This window comes from Rhincodon typus, chromosome 7 (assembly GCF_021869965.1).
Source record: "Rhincodon typus isolate 14 chromosome 7, sRhiTyp1.1, whole genome shotgun sequence".
Classification (NCBI taxonomy): domain Eukaryota; kingdom Metazoa; phylum Chordata; class Chondrichthyes; order Orectolobiformes; family Rhincodontidae; genus Rhincodon; species Rhincodon typus.
The window spans coordinates 53,562,861-53,578,201 of record NC_063338.1 but is presented as its reverse complement, the minus strand read 5'-3'; the positions used below and the strand labels follow the sequence as shown (position 1 = coordinate 53,578,201).

Below are 15,341 nucleotides of genomic sequence, written 5' to 3'. Positions count from 1 at the left end.
GCAGCATCAGAGGAGCAGGAAGGCTGCTTGGCCTGCTGTGTTCATCCAGCTCTACACCTTGTTATCTCAGATTCTCCAGCATCTGCAGTTCCTACGATCTCTGAGGCACTTATATCTCTTCTGAACTAATCAGATTGAAGGATTGTGTAATCAGCAGCGTAAGGATTATGAAAAATTAAAATCTGAGTGAAAAATTAGTTATAGAAAGAGAAAGGGAAAGAAAGATTTGACTCAGATAGCAAACAAAAATTGACAAAAGAAAAATTTGAAAAGATAAAACAATTGAAACCTAAACAGCTGAGTCTGCTCTTTTAATAGTTAAAAGAACCCTTACCAAGCAAATTTTTACTCCCAGCTTTTAGACATCCAATTCAGATAACAATTTTGCAACAATTTTGCCATCAGTGGTGTTGAGAGGCTTACATTTGAGAACTTTAAGTGGTTGAATTCTGCAGAAGATGAGATTGCTGGCAACACTTGAGCATTGGAGGTGTATTGAGGAAACACTGGTGAACCAATGAATAGCAGGAGTTCGAGTTTAGATGAGATTGGGCTACATTGATAAAAGCGAAATACTATTGATGCTGGAAATCTGAAACAAACATGAAGAATGCCGGAGAAACTCACCAGGTCTAGCAGGTCTGTTTCTCTCCACGGATGCTGCCAGACCTAGTGAGTTTCTTCAACATTCTCTGTGATTTTTTTCAGGCTACATTGATTTGGTCAGAGTTGCTTGGACATATGGTATACTGCCAAAGAGTCAGATGCCTACAAATGACAGAGCACCATGGCTACAGAGATTTGGCATTGGATATTTGTGCTCTGGTTCACATGACTTACTGATGTGTATCCCTTGTGGCAGTCCCCTACCTACAGACATCAAGGCCACTTTGAAAATGCATTTTAATGCATTGGAGTTCACTAAACTTATATGGTTCATCTGTTTGTTTTTAGATAAAGCAGTACTATGCTGAAAAGCAATGTAAGAGGGAAGAATTAGAACAAAAACATCAGCAGCGACTTCGAGAATTGAAAAACGAAATGGCAGAGCAAGCTGAAAGGGACAGAGAGCGGTAAGGTTGAATTGCAAGTTCTCAAGTTAAATGCTCCCTTCTATCATCTACTGCTTTTGACCTTCAAGACCATTGATTTTTCTGTTGTGAACAACAATGTAGCAAAATACAATATACCTGCAGTACTTCAGAGCTGCACACATACCATGTTTCTCAATGTGGATGTGATTGGCTTTTTTAATTCCTCTTTAGTGATACGAACCTTTTAAAAGACTTTATTTTTCTCACCAATGTTCAATGCAGTATGTTTCTCACTGTGAATGTGATTGCATATCTTCAGTGAAGAAGAAGAAAATTATTGACCTGGGCAAAGAATTACAAGTGTAATTGACGTTGAGTGTGCATCTCACGGTATAGACAGAGCAACGATTCAGAGTCATAGATTCAGAGGTCTACAGTATAGAAAAGGGCCCTTTGGTCTAAAAATTTGTGCCAGTTAAAAACAACCATCTAACTATTCTAATTCCATTTTCCAGCATTCCCATGGCCTTGTGTGCCATAATATCGAAAGTGCACATCTAAATACTCCTTAAATGTTTTAAGGATTTTTGCTTCCACAACCCTTACAAGCAGTGGTTTCTAGATTCCCACTACCCTCTAAATCTACTGCTCCTTGCCTTAAATCTGTATCCCTGGTCATTGATTCCTCCATTAAAAGGATAGGTTCTTTCCAGTCTAACCTATCAATGGCCCCTCATAATTTTATATATCTCAATTATGTCCTCCCTCAGTCTCCTCTTCTCCAAGACTATCCATCTAACCAATCATAATTTATCCAGTCTGTCTTCATAACTAAAACTCTCCAGGCCAGGCAGCATCCTGTTAAATCACCTCTGCAACTTCTCCAGTGCAATTACATCCCTCCTATAATGTGGATTCCAGAACTGCACACAATACTTTAGCTGTGACCTAATCAATATTTTATACAGTTTCAGCATAACCTCTCCACTCTTAAACTCTATTCCTTGGTTGATAAAGACAGGTATCTCATATGCCTTCTTAGCCACTTTATTAGCCTAGCCTCCTACCTTAAGGTACTTGTGGACGTGCACACCAATTTTCCTCTATCCTCGATGCTTCCCAAGGTCCTACAGTTCATCATGTATTCCTTTGGTTTATTTGTCATGCCCAGGTATATCAACTCACACTTATTGAATTCCATTTGCATTGATCCGCCCACCTCACCAGACTATCTGTATCCTCCTGTAATCTAAGGGTACCTTCCTCACTGCTTACCACCTCGGCAATTTTTGTATCATCTTCAAACTTATCGATCAACCCTCCTACCTTCAAGTCTAAATCATTTATGTATACTATGTGTATAAATCATTTATAGATTTGGAACAGGATTATTGGACCACTGAGATTTACAACTTTAATGTAACCAAAACCATTATTTTGAATAAATAATCATATAATAGAAAATAATTCTTTGAAACCGTTTCTCCTTTAAATACAAACACACTCAGATGGAAACTAAAGAGAAGCTAGTTGATTCTTGAAAAGGGAAGGACAACAAATACAAACCTCTATTTCCTGGATAGGAGTATAACAGTTGTTTGAAAGGTTGACATCTGTTTCATTGAGTGGCATTTTAACTGCCTCACCAACATTGGATTTATTAGCATGAGATTGTAAAAATGTTGTTTATATATTGTGTTGTTAATGATAGTGTAAAGCACCGACAGGAATTGTTACAGAAACGTCGTCAAGAAAAGAAAGCACTAATTTTGCAGCAAATGCAAGAGGAAGAAGAAAGGCAAAAACGTCTTGATGCTTACTGGCAGAAGGTACTGATTAATGTTTTTTAATTAAAATTCTTCACCTCACCATAAAGCCTAGCACTCTATTAAAATTTTAATTCTTATCATATACAAATGCATTATAGTAATGCATATGCAACAACTAGTCAGACAACTATGATGCTGGTTTTGAGATGATGTGTATGACAACAAACCAATGCCTCACACTTACGTTAATACGCCCACTTTGATTTACTTTTCTTTTAACTAGATTTTGTAACTAACTAATAAGATTATGGCAACCAATAGAAAATCTAATTTCTCTTTGATGTTAAAACCATGATGTTTCATTCTGTTTTGCCCTCTTAAGTCTAATGTCTATCCTTCAGTCTATGTTGCTTGGTTTGCAGGATGCATCTATCACTGTGCTCAGACAGGTATTGTGTCAAATTTCCTGTTGAGGTGAGATATTTTGGGATATCCCATATGACCAAATGATGTTGGGATATATTTCCATGAATGTCAGTATTTCTGTTATTTCATTCATTGTTTTTTCATCTGAGTCAAGCTAATTAATTTTGTCAGGAAAATCAATTTGTTTTGACATTATGGCCAACTGATGCCACTCCCTTTCATTAGACAAGGAGGGGAAAAGGAATGGCCTATAATAGGGACCTTATATGGTAGATAAAACCAGGTAACTGGACACAGTGCAAAATAATTATTCTGAATAGATCCATATTGATTTTAAGTTTCCAAAAAAAGTAGTAATGTCATCTTTATGGGGTTGGAATATTCACTACCTTGTTAATAAAGACATTTTGTCTGTTGCCATTTCTACAGGGACCTGCCTCTTGGCAACCAAACAGTGTCTATTTCAGGTGGTAATCTCTATTCAATACGCAAATGTTTGACATTCGTAGGAATTGCCTTTCATTCCCAGATTTACGTAAACAATGGACCTAATATCTGATGGGCATCTAGCTGAGTACTTGGCACTTCAGCCATTAGAACACATGGCGTTATGCACCATCTTGAACCGTTTAGCCCCGTTTTTAAAGGGCTGCACATTCTTAATTGCCCTTGAGAAGGTGTTGTTGAGCTGTCTTCTTGAGCCATTGTAGTCCATTTGGTATAGGTACACCCACAATGCTTTAAGGGAGGGAGTTGCAGGATTTTGGCCCAGCTACATCAGCTAACCAGGTGCTGCACAAACTATTTTCTCGACCCTTCTGCTTTTAGTACATTTGGTCTGCAGATATTACATTATTTTAGAAAGTGCTCTGAGTATTTGAACAATATTTAATAAGGTAAATAGTTTAAAATTTTGAGAGATAAAGTATATTTGCAACCAAGACAATATTTACTTATAATTTGATAACATTTTCTAAACATTATACATTATATAGCAAGGAAATATTATGGCCACCTGATTGAAATTGATGCGTTAATTGTGTTCACAGTTTTCTGTCACTGCTCAGTTTGATCCTGTCAGGATGATGGGTGACACAGAAGCATCAAAAGCCCGAACTGGAATCGGGGCGCAAGAAGAATTTCCACTCCAAAAGCCTTTATTTCATTTGTGCACATACACAGATAAACAGGTACATCACAACAGCATTTCCTTTGTATAAAATACAGCTCACCCCGGAAATATATTATACATATAAATATAGATATTTTCTAATCAGCCTGTTCATTTGTTGTTACAACACACCTCTGGTGTAGATGGGACTTGAACCCGGGCCTCCTGGTCCAGAGGTAGGAACTCTACCATGGCACAACAAAAATTAAAATTATATATCTGGGTATGTCCTTTAGATATTCTGCTGCCAGCTTTCAATTTTCTAAATTAACAATGATAACTTGCAGTATATAGATTGAAAAAACATACATATTTAATAAGAACATTGATGCTAAGCCAAAGAAGTAAAGGTGATCAAAGGATGGTCTTACAGGAGGAGAAGTTGGTGGAAAAACAGAGGATTTTAAATGGGAATAGTATATAAGAGGAAGTCTTGTAGCACTGTAGGTAACATCCCTGCCTGTAAGCCAGACGCTCCAGGGTTTGGGTCCTTCTCAAAGGTGTGATGGCCACAGAAGATGCATTCATGATATGGCCATCAAGGTTGGCTATCAACGTATAAATCCTCCCAACATGCCAATGACAGGCTATAAGAGTAGGAGCATCTCCTGGTCAACCATGCTTGATATGGAGTGGCTTCCCTCAGGCTATAATGTCTGGTGACAGGCTTGTGACGTAGCAAGAATAAAACATGCTATTGAAACAGACAAAAGCATGTACTTTGTCTGCCTCAGATGCCACTGTGCATGGGAAAAGAGGAAGACTATATTAGGCAACTTACACAGAATAACAGAGTTGTTCTGGTGCAATAGATGTTATTTATGCACTGGAATCACAGAATTTCTGTAGCACAGAAGGAAGCCATTTAACCTGTCATGCCTGTGCTGTCTTTCCAAAGAAGCAATTCATCAAGTGTCACCCTTCTGCTTTCTCCTGCAGCCCTGTACATTCTTCCTATCCAAATTATAACCCAAATCCCTCTTGGAAGCCACAGTTAAATCTGATTCCACCATACTCTTAGGCAATGCATTCCAGACTGCATTAAAAGGTTTTTTCTCATGTCACTATTATTCCTTTTGCCAATTACCTGAAATCCATGCTGACTTTGTTCTCAGTCCTTCCACCAATAGAGACAGAGTTTCCCTATCTGGATCCCTCATGATTTTAAACACCTCTATAATATCTCCTCTTAACCTTCTCTTCTCAAAGGAGAACAGTCCTACTTCTCCAGCCTGTCTCCATAACTAAAGTTCCTGCCTCTGGATACATTCTCGTAAATCATTTCTGCACTCTCTTAATGCCTTCACATCCTTCCAACTGGATGCAGCACAGTACTTGAGTCCAAACCAGTATTCCCTACATATTTAGCATAACCTCTATACCATGATTAATAGTGTTAAGATGTCTAAGCACAACAGCAAAGGTAAAAAGAAGAGGGGATAACAAGATGGCAGAGTCAAAGGAATGAATGTTCAGGTGTAAGATATTGATGCAGAATTGGTACATACAGACGCTACATCGCTGATGCCATGAGCGACTTTTAGGAGAGCTATTCTGGTGCAGTGGTAGTATCCCGACCTCTGGACCAAGAGGCCTGGGATGAAATCCAACCTATTTCAGAGGTTGTATTAATATATCCAAACAGGGTGCTTAGGAAAGTATCTAATTGGTTTTATAGCTTGATGAGAGTTTTAAATTTGAGGAATCTGGGCCCATGAGTAAATTGACTCAGTGAGAACAATGCAAGTGGACAAGCTGAAATTGGTATGAGATAAGATATTGTCACAGGAATTTTGGATGAGCAGATGTTTGTGAAGGATGGGAAATTGACTGGGTGCATTGGGAGTTGTTAGATCATGCAGAGGGGTTCCACAGCAAGGTTAACATAGGATGTAGGTAGGTGATGTTATGCAGATTGAACTAGACAATCTTTCTAGTGCAGAGGATTAAAATCTCAGCTGGATGTTATACCTGTGCAATGGGTGTGATAATAAATGGAGAGGGGGAGCTGGGCTTCTTGGAACCATGAATCTAGAATGATGACAAGCAGAAGTAGATCAAATATTGATCTTAACTGATTTCAAGAACTAAAGGTTTAAAGACTTCATAAGAGATGATTTAGCCATAATCAGTTAAGTCAGTGAAACTAAGTGAGACAGTCCTACTGGGCTGAACATCATTGCCCAATTTTCCAATATGGGTTGGCATCCCCATTTCCAATCCAGATCAGACAAAAAGTTGCCCACCGTGTCTGTGGAAGAGTTTTACTGGGGTGAGCCTCCGGGTCAGAAACCTTCCCAGCCCAGTCCAGGAATCCATGTTGGCAGCTACAGAGAGGATTGCTGCTGAAACCACAATTCTGTTTGTGTCAGGAGCTACAGAATTCAGTGGCTTATAGTCCAAAGCAACTTTGGCAATATTGAGAGAAGGTATGTAGGATTTGGGAGGGGTGGGGTTATTAGGGTGGCAGATGGATGAGGGGATAGAGTGCCAATTGAGTAAGGGTGTACAGGTGGCAGATGGAAGCTGGGTGAAGGGAAGAGTGCCATATAGGTTGGGGTACAGATGGGTGGTGGTAGGTGAAATGGGTAGGGTAGCTGGTAACTGGATGAAGGTTTAGGGTAGATTGGAGGATATCAGGTCGAGCGGAGTAGTTGGAGGTTGTTGAGTAGGTGGGCAGTGCTGATGGGGCAAAGGAGTGGTGGGAAGTCAGGTCGGGTCAGTTGGACAGTGGATTGGAAGTTGTTGGTTGAAGAGGAAGTGAGTAGGGTCCAAGGATGGATTGGGGTTTGGGCTGACATTTGCTAGTTGGGTAGTAGGAGTAAGGTGAGGGTCTGTGAAGGGTTGGGGTTTGGTCAGGGGGAGAATTGGGGTTTGAGTCAGGTTGGTGTTCAGGCTGATGAGAGAAGGTGGGGATTGTGTCCTGGATGTTGGATCAATGGAAGTGGGAGGAGTGTGTGTGTCTGAGATCTTCCTATCAGAAGATCTAGGCCCATATTTTTTGGATAAAACATTGTTATCATGAAGTAACAAAAATGTAAGTCTTGTGCATTAACAGATGTCCATCCTATAAATGGAATCCTTTCCTATCCATATGGCATTGTGTGGAGGGGTTAGGGATAGAATTTAGGAGGTGATTAATGCATTAGTTACATAATTGTCATGTAATTTTTCTAAAAATGTTTTTAGAAGCTAATGACTTCTAGCATTATGTGGAGTTCCACATTATTACGGCGTTTAGTTTTGCCGGATTAATTTGTCCCTCTTCCTATTGGTGTATTGTCCCACTAAACATTATGTAGCCATTGATTCCTGCCTGAACAGCATTCTTTATTTTCAAACACACGGATGTGCCTGTACTAGTACAAACACCTGACAAGTCCATGCAAATGAAGTGACCTCTCACTGACTTCAAACATATTCAGGACCTCATCCCACGGATTTCTGACTCAATGTTTTCTCAGTAAAGTTCTAACTTTCATATTTGTCTTTGAAAATCAAAAATAAACTGTACTTATTTCTGAGTAGGTAGTAGCTGATCCTCGTGTTCGAATTGAACAAGCGCTACGAGAAGCAGGACTCCATAATACATTTTATGCACGGGAGGTTTTATCAAAGATTCCTCCAGCAAGACCGCCAAGGAGAGACATGGAGTCTACTCTTTTTAAAGACTGAATTTACTTCAAGGTAAAATGACTCCAGGTTTATCTGTAACATTGTTTTCTTTCAGTGTAAACTGTATTTGCCAGCTCATTCAAACAATCTTTTTACAGTAACTTAAACTATGAACAACGGAATGGGGTAGAGAAGATTATAGTAGAAAACTGTTTTAAACCAAGTTTACATGGTATCAGGTAATACAAAGTCGATTATTCTCAAGATTGCCAACCTTATTCAAGTATTTGAAAATATAACAAAATGAATTAAACATAACAGCAACAAATTAAAATGAGCTTAAAAGAATTTGACAGAGCATCAATTAAAAGACTCATAGCAAAGCATGTTGAATGAAGGGAAATGTGGCCACATGGGTAGAGGTCTAAAGATAGGGGTTAAAAGGAGCAGTTTAGAATGAAAAGGTATGATGTGTGTTATTCCACAGGATGTATTCTTATTAATTCTTATCAGTAATAGAACACTACCTGTCACTGAGTTAATATTCACAACAGCAGTATGAGGCCTTAAGTTGCTCATGTAAAGCCTGAATTGGCAGCTGGGGAGGAAGGTCGTGCTTGGGCCTTGCCACCGCAGACTTAATCAGGGTGGAAGTGGAAAGATGTCGGGATTCCCATCCACCACCCTCCTGCTTAGTAAAATAACCCCCGTGCCCAAACTCCCCATGAGGTAAAGCACAAGTTGCTGTCCCTTAATTTCCTGTATCTTGTTTTGTGTGTTGAGCCATGAGGAGGATGCAGCGAGGCTTCAGGGTGGTCTACATAAGTTGACTGAGTGGGCAAACTCATGACATAATATGGATAATGGATAAATATGAAGTTATACACTTTATTGTGAGAAACAGAAAGGCAGTTATATTAAAATAGTGATATATTGGCATTTACGGATGAAGAAGGGGACCTGGCTATCCTTGTACAATAATCAATGAAATATCTTTCATTCACAGAGGTTGGCAATTGGACATGAACCATTTTCATGACATCATCATGGCACATCTCTGACTCACTTAGAGTTCTCCATTTCAGTATTACTTTTTGAAATGCATTGACGCTTTACATTGTAAAGTTGCTGCAGGACACATGCATCGGAACAGGCTGCATGTCAGGATTCTTAGCTTCTTAGATTTTATTCACATTGCACTTATCTTCCTTCCTTTGTCATGCACCTTGCTGCCTCATTCAAAGTTTACAGGCTCACGGTACTTCTGTCTTCTCATGAAGACACAAAGCCAGACAGTCTGTCATGTTTGTCTGCAATAAAAAGTCAAAGCAGTGGACATGTTACTGTACCACACTGTGCTATTTCAGTGTCATACCGCAGCATGTGCCAGCAGCTTACACGGCAACATACAATGTGCTTCAACCAAATGGCCATGTCTCAAAGTCCAGTATGTGTCCTCAGTCAAGTCAAGGGGTACTGCCTTCAGTTAGTGGATACTGGTACAGTAATCGAGGGCATCATTCAATATCACTCCAAGGGCTTGGACACAGTCAGTGCTTGGGATGATCAGAGTCAGGATGTTCATATCACTGCAATCCTGGGAGTGGGTTTCAGTCAGTCATGTAGTGGTAAGTCTTTCAGGAAGCTCCACAGAGATCAGTTGGGGTCTAGCCACTCATCAGTCGGGGCAGTCTTTCCATGTCAGTAAAGGGAGTGGCCATGGTCTGTGCAGGGGATCTCTTGACTAAAACTTAAAGTGATTATCAGGAGCTGGTGCTGAGGTGGGGATGCTGGGGAAGTCACTTTGTGAGGATTGAAGGCAGCATGCTGGGATGCATGAAGGGCAATAACTTTGAAGGGGGCACTCAACATCTAAGGATAGGAAGCAACAGAGCAATGAGAGGGCAAGGGACATTGTGGGGAGAGGGGAGTCGTTGATGATCATTACCACCCTGACTTCAGTGGGGACAGTGTTTTGTATAATACTATATGCCTGGGGCTTAGGTGAGAAAGTGTGAAGATAAACAGCTAAATAAAAGAATTAGTTGGGAACATAGGGAAAATCAACCCTGACGGAGTTGACAGGGAGGGCAATTTTTTTTTTCTTCATTCATTTACGGGATGAGGGTGTCGCTGGCCAGGCAGCATTTATTGCCCATCCCTAATTGCCTAGAGGGCAGTTTAGAGTCAACCACATTGCTGTAGGTCTAGAATCACATGTAGGCCAGACCAGGTAAGGATGGCAGTTTCCTTTCCTAAAGGACATTAGTGAACTAGGGTTTTTCCGACAATCGACCAATGGGTTCTTGGTCATCATTAGTTTCTTAATTCTAAATATTTTATTGAATTCAAATTCCACCATCTGCCCTGGCGGGATTTGAATCTGGGTCCCCAGAATGTTATCTAGGTCTCTGGATTAACAGCCCAGCAATAATACCACTAGGCTATTGCCTCCCCATAATTTAAAAAGTAACATGAACGTTTGGGATCACCTAGACTGAGAGGCTGAGCCTATGACTTACTCTATGAGAAACAAAAGCAGAAATTGATGGAAAATCTCAGCAGGCCTGGCATCATCTGACTGCCATCAGTTCAGAGGAAGGGTCATTTGACTCGAAACGTTAACTCTGATTTCTCTCCACAGATGCTGTCGAACCTGCTGAGCTTTTCCAGCAATTTCTGTTCTTATTTCTGAATTCTAGCATCTGCAGTTCTTTCCGTTTATATTTACTCTGTGAAGTTTACCTGTGTTACGTTCCATCCTCATCCAAATCACAAATGTGTAATTGAAATGGAAAATAGCTGCCAACATATTCAAAGTTGGCAGAGTGCATGGTGTTTCTCCTCTGAGAGAGTGGGCTCTACTTGTGAGCAATGTGAGGCCCTTAAAGGGACGATAGTATTAAATAGAGGCTAATAGAGTACAGGTTAAAAACTTCTGTTGCCGTACAATTCTGTATGTGAACCAACAGTTCTGCATTGACCCAGTGTGTCAACTAAAAATCCTTGCCACCAGCAACTTTGACCATTTCATCTAACATTACAAATTATTCCTGATAACAGCTGTGAAGCAAAAGTAATGTCAGGTGAGCTGTAAAGATTTATTTGGTTGCAAAGTTCATGATCACCTTCTGAGGCTGCACGGTAGCAGCTGTTCATTTTACACCTTGGCCTCCTTCTGCACCAAAAAGCCTGACACAGTTCAGACGTCAAAAAATACAGAATTCAGCCCAGGGTTACATTCAAGTCTGATGTGACTTGTTCTGAATTGTCAGCAAATCAGGGTGGCAGCTTGTCTCTGTCAGCCATCGCCAGGGCAATTCTTCTCACAGTGCAATTGTGAATAGCAATTTTTGCTTTCCAGCAATTGACCTGCTGTGCAGCTGGGCTTTAAATATGGCACTGGTGATGGAAGCCACAGCAGGTCCTGGCAGTGGCGAGTATTTTCTGTGTTGGTAAGTGCAGTATAATGCATGAGTGCACTTTGAAGGCATAGTTTATGCATAACGAGGCGTCCATCAGAGAATTACATGAGATAATTCACTAGGGCTCACAGAGATCAACCCTCCGTGACACATGCAATTTTTTGGTAAAATTCAGCCATCTGTTTCTCTCCCAGATGTTGCCAGACCTTCTGAGTGTTTGCAGCATTTTGCATCTTTATTTCAGATTTCTAGCAACTGGAAAATTTTGCCTTTGGATAATTTTATTTTCACCCTGTTTGTAAATGTTTGATTCCCAATTAAATGGGTATTTTGCTGTGAAAGAGTTATAAAAACTGAATGTAATTATTTGTTTTAATTTATTTAAGTTCTTTGGTAGGATAATTGGATTATGTATGATCTTAAAGATTTCATGAACTGTTACCATTCTGAGTCATATAGATATTTTATATGTAATGGTACATAAAAAATCTCCCAAAGAAATAACCACAAAGTCAAACACCTTTTATTAACAACAATTTTAAAAAAAAATTAAAATAAATATATTTACATGTAATTGAAATTATCTTTTAAAAAATGATTTCTCTTAGTCTTTAGCAGTAAATGTGGAAATATGCCATCCTCATTAACTGCTTTTAAACTGTCAAATGGGACTTGTAACATTTAAATTTGGATTATGCCTTTAATGCATCATAAATAAATTGAGATTAGCAAGGTACTTGGATGTAATTGATAAGCTTATCACAAGTATCAAGATTATTTTCTTGTAAGTTTCCTACATTCAAACTACAATATTTTTAGATATATTTATATTAAATTACTTACTGTAAAAAAATTGTTAATGTAGATTGCAGTGTACAAATCAACCAAATAAATTTACTTAAATTTCTCAGCACCAAAAGTCATGCTCTCGCAGTTGCTTGATGTACAAGTTGATTTCCCCTTTTCAGTTATGAAATGCTGTACTGAAATTAATAGTCAGTCTCTATTTTCATCCCAGAGTTGCACACACATGCACAGAGATGACTACACATAACATGGTAAATAATGAACAATATGAACTCTCCAGTAAAAAGAACGAAGTACAAAGTTGCTTTCAAGTTAAAAGTTTCAACATTTGCTGACTCATCAAAAAACTTTGCTGCAGCGAAGGGATTCAATGCCCATGAAAACCAGTATGAGGATGGAAGAAGCAGGATTAGTCTATAAAAAGTGATTAAGGAAACTAGTCTTATATTCTCTAAAGTTTAAAAGAATAATAAGTGATCTCAGTGAAGCATAAAAAAAACTTGCAATGCTCTACGAGAGGGTTCAGAAGAGATTTACTAGGATATTGCTGGGTATGGAAGGCTTGAGTTATAAAGAAAGGCTGGATAGGCTGGGACTTTTTTCACTGTAGAGTAGGAGGTTGATAGTCAACCTTATAGAAGTTTATAAAATAATGAGGGGTATAGATAGAGTTTATGGTAGTTGTCTTTTCCCTTGGATGGGGTATTTCAAGACTGGGGGCACATTTTTAAATTGAGAAGAGAGAGATTTAAAAAAGACTTGGGGGCAAATTTTTTACACAGATGGTTGTTTGCATGTGGGATGAACTTCCTGAGGAAGTGGTGGATGTGGGTGCAATCACAATGTTTAAAAGACATTTGTAGAAGTACATGAATAGGAAAGGTTTGGAGGGATATGGGTCAGGAGCGGGCATGTGGGACTAGTTTAGTTTGGGATTATGTTTGGCATGGACTGGTTGGACCGAAGGGTCTGTTTCCGTGCGGTATGACTCTGACTCTACAGGGTAGATGCAAGAAGCATGTTTCCAGGATCCAGCTAAACAGGTTCAAAGGACTGACTTGCCTACTCTTAACCCCACTACATAGGAAATAGGACTATCTTTCATTTGCAGATAGCCAACACCAGTAGTTCACATTTTTTACATAGCCCCTAGTTTTAGAAGGATTTTTGGAGACTTTGAATATTGACTTGTATGCTGTGATCTGTGATATTTTATGAAATTATGCATGCTGTCTGTGGAAACTTATAATTCAGATTTTAAATGAAAGATTAAGTGGATGTCAGGCTATCTCCTTAGATTAATGTGACCAGGCTGATACAAACCATGAATTCTATTGTTATATAAAATTTACAGTTTGAGACATTGCTGTTTGCACTGACAGTGTTTCAATTACATTTTATATTTTCAGTTGTATAGCCAAAGTTTTTTTTTATGAACATCGACACCATGGACACTTTTGATATTCAAGCAGAACTTCATGAGGAGTTGTGATTTGGTCACCATCAAATCGATTTAATAAAGTCACACAGACGACAGCAGCTGAGAGAAGAAAAATGTTAATAGTTGTCTCACATGGTATTGATTGTTTTGCATTGTAAATAAAATATTTATATCATTCTAATGTTTTACCATATTTAAGTCAATGTTATTGAACTATCCAAATTCAAAGTACACTTAAACTTAATACAAGGGTATGCGTAAAAGAGTTCACTTCGAGCTTCTCATTGTGAAGTTGGTGGGTGAAAAAGGTCCAATCAGATATAGAAGGAATGCTAGGACAATCCAGTAGGCAGAGAAGACATGGTATGATTAGGCATATGAGAGGTCCAGAAAGGTAAATTGTATCTATTTCTACACAAGGAGCTTCACTGGTAAGGCAGTTGAATTTAGAGCACTGATCAGCACATGGCAATATGATATTGTTGCAATCACTGAGATATGGTTGAAGGAAAGGCAGGACAGACAGCTCAACATTCCAGGGTATAGAAGTTTCAGGTGAGTTAGAGTGGTGGGGCATTGCGTTCTTAAAAAAGGAAATCATCAATTCAGTAATGAGGGAGGATGTCCTGGAGTGTCTTCAAATGAGACCATCTTGGTAGAATTTAGAAATAAAGAAGGAGCAATTACTTTGCTGAGATTATAGTACGGGCCTGCCAGTAGTCAGAGGGAGAGAGAGAAGCAGTATGTAGCCGTATCACAGAAAGATGAAGGGGATTTCAACATTGGTGACATTAATTGGAGTTGCCTTAAGATGAAATAATTAGACGAGTTGGAATTTTTAAAGTGAATCCACAAAAGCTTTTTGTGCCAGTATGCAGATAGTACTATTAGAGATGGGGCAGTGCTAGATCTAATCCTAGGGAATGAAGCCAGTCAGATAGTTGAAGTTTCAGTAGGCAACCATTTTGGGAATATCATTAGACAGGATCTGGAAAACATAGACTTGGAGGAGCTACTTGCAGGTAAATCTATATGTGTCAAGTACAGCACATTAAAAGCAGGGGAGGCCCTTCAAAAGTATAGAGAGTGTAGAGAGTTGCCTAAAAACGAAATTAGGAGGGCAAAGAGGAGCCACAAAATATATTTGGCAGATGGGATTATGAAAATCCAAAAGCATTTTATATGTATATTAAAATTACCAGGGAAAGAGCGGGGCCAATCAGAGACCTGTGCTTGGAGCCAGAGGACGTGGGTGAGGTCTTAAATAAATATTTTTCATCTATATTCACAGAGGAGAAAGACATTATAGCAAGGGTTACACTTGGGATGGTGAGGTCCTAGAACATGTTAAGATTAATAAGGAGAAGGTATTAGATGTTTTAATGGTCATAAAAGTGCATAAATCTCCAGGGCCTGAAGAGAGGTTTCCCAGGCTGCTATGGGAGGCAAGGGAGAAAATTGATAGGACCCTGGTGGAGATATTTAGTATTTTTCTGACCACACATAAAGTGCCACATGACTAGATGATAGTTAATGTGGCTCCTTTGTACAAGAAGGGCAGCAGAAGTAGGCTGGGTAATTACAGACCAGTTAGCCTGATATCAGTGATAACAAGGTGCAGAGCTGGATGAACACAGCAGGCCAAGCAGCATC

The 15,341-nt window shown here is 39.2% G+C and overlaps 1 protein-coding gene and 1 pseudogene across 1 annotated transcript in view; one reads left to right on the top strand and one right to left on the bottom strand.

Annotated features, from left to right (window-relative positions):
* LOC109922311 (coiled-coil domain-containing protein 148-like) overlaps nt 1-13,810 on the top strand; it is a 98,588-nt gene extending 84,778 nt beyond the window's left edge. Inside the window, exons 11-15 of the mRNA XM_048599213.1 lie at nt 955-1,073; nt 2,746-2,863; nt 4,279-4,419; nt 7,929-8,087; nt 13,657-13,810. Coding sequence (XP_048455170.1) covers nt 955-1,073; nt 2,746-2,863; nt 4,279-4,419; nt 7,929-8,075 — 525 coding nt within the window. The 3' untranslated portion in view covers nt 8,076-8,087; nt 13,657-13,810. The remainder of the gene's footprint in view (nt 1-954; nt 1,074-2,745; nt 2,864-4,278; nt 4,420-7,928; nt 8,088-13,656) is intronic.
* Nucleotides 13,678-15,341, bottom strand: part of LOC109933194 — a 27,575-nt pseudogene continuing 25,911 nt past the window's right edge.